A 3,656-nucleotide genomic window follows, 5' to 3' on the forward strand; every position below is an offset into this window, starting at 1 on the left:
GTCACCGTACATCCAAAGTATGTTGAAACATTTGCTATCCTTTAGAAGTTAAAAATAACATTTTTCTAGTTTACTTAAAAGAAAGTATTTATCGGGCATAAACCTTTCTTAGAAATCCTCCAAAACCTTGTATCGACAACAAATTGAAGAACTGATAGATGGAAACAACATTTTTTGAAGGAAAAAAACGGTATTAAAACGCCTGTCAAATTTATTGATATGGATTTTGAACTTAAAACCCCCTCAAATTACATTATATACCGAAATTAAAAGCCAAAAATAAAAAATTAGATGAAAACTACATCTGTCGAGCCTTTTGTAAATTTGATATGAATGCCACTATCTTGACATAAACCCTGTCTTTGAAGTTATCATAACAGTGAAAAAAAGCATGTCTTCCACGGCGGTTGACAAGTAAAGCACCACATGCTATCCAAAATCCAGTAGCAAAACCAGTCCCCCCACCAATATAGAACCATCCCCAAATTTCATCTCCACCTTCCCCATCACCCACACTTTCACCAACGACAGGTGGCACTTTTAAATCTTCATCCTCAGGACATTTTTTGTTAAGAGGAGGTCCACATAGTCCTACATTTCCATCGTATCTTGAAGGTTCAAAGGACTGGAGCTGTGTGCTAGATGGGATTCTCCCTGTCAAGTTATTAAATGACATGTCTAGGTAATTCAGTAAGCTCATCTGAGACATGCTTGATGGTATCTGCCCTGAAAAATTGTTTCTAGATAAATCCAAAGTCAAAAGATTTTTCATCTCACCAATTTTCTGTGGAATATCTCCAAATAGATCGTTGTTTGACAAGTTTAGAGAAATCAAGTCATGAAGATTGGTAATTTCGTATGGGATTTGTCCTGCTAAATTGTTGCTTGAAAGGTCAATGCTCTTCACCAATTTTAGAGTGTTAAAGAATTCCCGTTCATCTCCTTGCCACCTAATCATCGCATTGTCAACATATGTTGTCCAAACATATGTTTGACCTCCTTCAGTTCTATATACCTTTATATCTTGTGAGAATCCTTGTAGAACCATGCTTGTAAGATTACTCAAACACGAGGGTATGGTTCCATAGAGATTGTTCATTGACAAGTCTAGAATTTGAAGATATGCTAATTGACATAATTTTGAAGGGATGGTTCCAATGAAGTTGTTTGATCTTAGGATAAGAACATACAATCCTGTTAACTTTTCCCCAATCCAGACAGGCACATTACCAGAGAACTTGTTGGCTCCCAAATTCAACGAGTTTAAACTCGTGCAATTCTTTAATGACAAAGGCAATTCGCCAGATAATTCATTCTTGTATAAATGCAATACCTTGAGATTGATCAGATATTCAACAGAGGGAGGAAGCCTTCCAAAGAGATTGTTGTGCCCCAGATTAACAATTTTTAGTTGTTTGAAATGCCACAAACAGTCTGGGAGTTGTCCAGTTAATGAGTTATGAGAGAGGTCAAGCAATGACAAGAACCCACCAACAATCTGGCATATAAATGAGATTCCCCCAGAAAACCTGTTTCTGGAAAGATCTAATGATGCCAAAGTGGAAGCAATATTTGGTATTGGACCATGAAAGTTGTTGGAACTCAAATCTATCACAGAAAGGTTGGCAAAATTTGATAATAAATCTGGTACTTTCCCACTAATGTTGTTGGAAGAGAGATTCAGATATTCTAATTGAGAAGGCCATGTGGCCCAAAACTCGAGAGGAGTTGTGTCTGAAATTGCAGTATTGGAAAGATCAAGACTGGTAAGATTTTTGAGTGTATGAATCCATTTTGGGAAGTGAGGCCCTATCTTACAAGACATCAGACCAATAACCTTTACATAAGAAAGGCTTGACAAGTGATATGTGGAAGGAACTGTAAGATTATTAGAAGAAAGGTCAAGAATTTGGAGCCTGGGTAGTTCCCACAGTTTCTCACTTATACTTCCATTTAACTGATTATCAGATAGGTACAGAGATTCTAGGGATGCAAACTTCTGGATCTCATCAGACAGTGACCCTGTAAATTGGCTACCTCGAGTAATCAACATTTGTAAGGTCAAGGACGTGCATCCAGACAAGTTGTTGAGAAAATCAGGAAATTTGACAACAGCAGAGTTGTTAACGATGTACAAACGTTCCAAACTACAGAGGTTCCCAAGGTATTTGGGTATCCCATCTAACATATTGCCAGAGAGAAGAAGAGAATTAAGCTTATTGCTGGTTAATGGAAGCAACCAGCGATACATGGATGAGTTCAGATTGTTGTTTGTAAGAAAAAGGTATTGAATAGATGAAGAAGAGTTGTGAAAAGAAGAATATGGATACATGACCTGTGACAGCTCACATCCATCTAAACTTAAACTCAACAGTTTTGGGAGACTCGAAATTACACCTACCCAATTATTTGCATTCGCAAGGGAAATCCCATCCATTCTCAGATCCTCCAAATGAGAGAGATGAGACAACCACTCCATGTTTTCAACTCTACAACTTCCAACAGAATCAAGATAAAGGTCTTGCAAGTTGGTGAGGTTTCCAAACTGTGAAGGAATGGTTCCATAAAGAGAGTTACTGGAAAAGGAAAGGTGCCTTAACTGGGTCAAGTAACCAATGGACCTGGGAATAGCTCCATGAAAGGAATTGTAGGAAAGGGAAAGGTACCTTAATCGAGTCAAAGAACCAATGAAAGTGGGAATGGTTCCATGAAAAGAATTGTCAGAAAGATCAAGATGATTCAAGTAGGTTAAGTTAAGCAAGGAATGGCTAATCTCACCTCCAAGACCACCCTGTGAAAAGAAGTTGTTGAGTTCAAGCTTTGTGACGTGACCAGTTTGGTTGTTGCACTCGACTCCACTCCATTTACAGCAGTCATGTTGGTCAGATCTCCATGTAGAGAGAGTATCAGAGGGGTCGTGAAGGGGAGCTTTGAAAAGAAGGAGAGCATCTCTCTCATTATCCAAACACTTTTTCATATTTCTATCATCTCCTTCCAATTGGCTGGCAGTTGCATTCACAAGGAGGAGCAAGAGAAGTGAGAAAATTATAAAAACACAAGGATTCATAATTTAATTAAAAATGAAAATCTTGGTGATTTTTGGTTTGTAATGATGCCTGCCTATATGAACTGCACCCGTGAGTGTTTATATATATAGTCTCGACTGTGAGCATAAGTGATTATAAACGGGTGGCCTTGAATTAATTGTGTCGGGGATACAGTATTTAATTCCCATGAAATTAGAACCAAACTATAAGAAAAAATCAAAGATGAAGATTTGAAATAAATGTCTCAAATTAGTCGTTCAATGACTTGCAAGTCTTGACAATTTGCATATATTATCTATATCTTATCCGATCTTTGTGATATTTTCAAAGACTTTAAAGTGATGTTAACCATAACCTTTATTAAATACAAACATATAAGAATGTAAACGCAAACATTGAACTGACCACCAAATTAACAACAACTATTTAATAAATCTCGTATTCCCATTCCATTGTTAAACAATTTATGTTTATGCTATCCTAAGAGTATTTTTATGAAATCAATTAGAAAAGTTTTAGCAGAAACATATATCTAATTTATCATATCAATTAATTCAAAATTTTCGAACAGAAACATAAACCCACTATTCAACAGAAACGAAAAAAAAT

General features: G+C 36.6%; 1 protein-coding gene across 1 annotated transcript; it reads right to left on the bottom strand.

The window, feature by feature from the left end:
• Positions 1–209: 209 nt before the first annotated feature.
• On the bottom strand, positions 210–3,104 carry LOC145001517 (receptor-like protein EIX2). Its single transcript, XM_078960890.1, has one exon. The coding sequence runs from the start codon at positions 3,065–3,067 to the stop codon at positions 299–301; it is 2,769 nt and encodes a 922-aa protein (XP_078817016.1). The 5' UTR covers positions 3,068–3,104; the 3' UTR covers positions 210–298.
• Positions 3,105–3,656: the final 552 nt, after the last annotated feature.

The sequence above is a fragment of the Lactuca saligna genome, chromosome 6 (assembly GCF_052625555.1).
Source record: "Lactuca saligna cultivar CGN05327 chromosome 6, ASM5262555v1, whole genome shotgun sequence".
In the NCBI taxonomy this organism is placed as follows: Eukaryota; Viridiplantae; Streptophyta; class Magnoliopsida; order Asterales; family Asteraceae; genus Lactuca; species Lactuca saligna.

Excerpts from the sequence above, each read along its gene's own strand:
- LOC145001517 (XM_078960890.1), bottom strand. The coding sequence starts at position 3,067 with ATGAATCCTTGTGTTTTTATAATTTTCTCACTTCTCTTGCTCCTCCTT.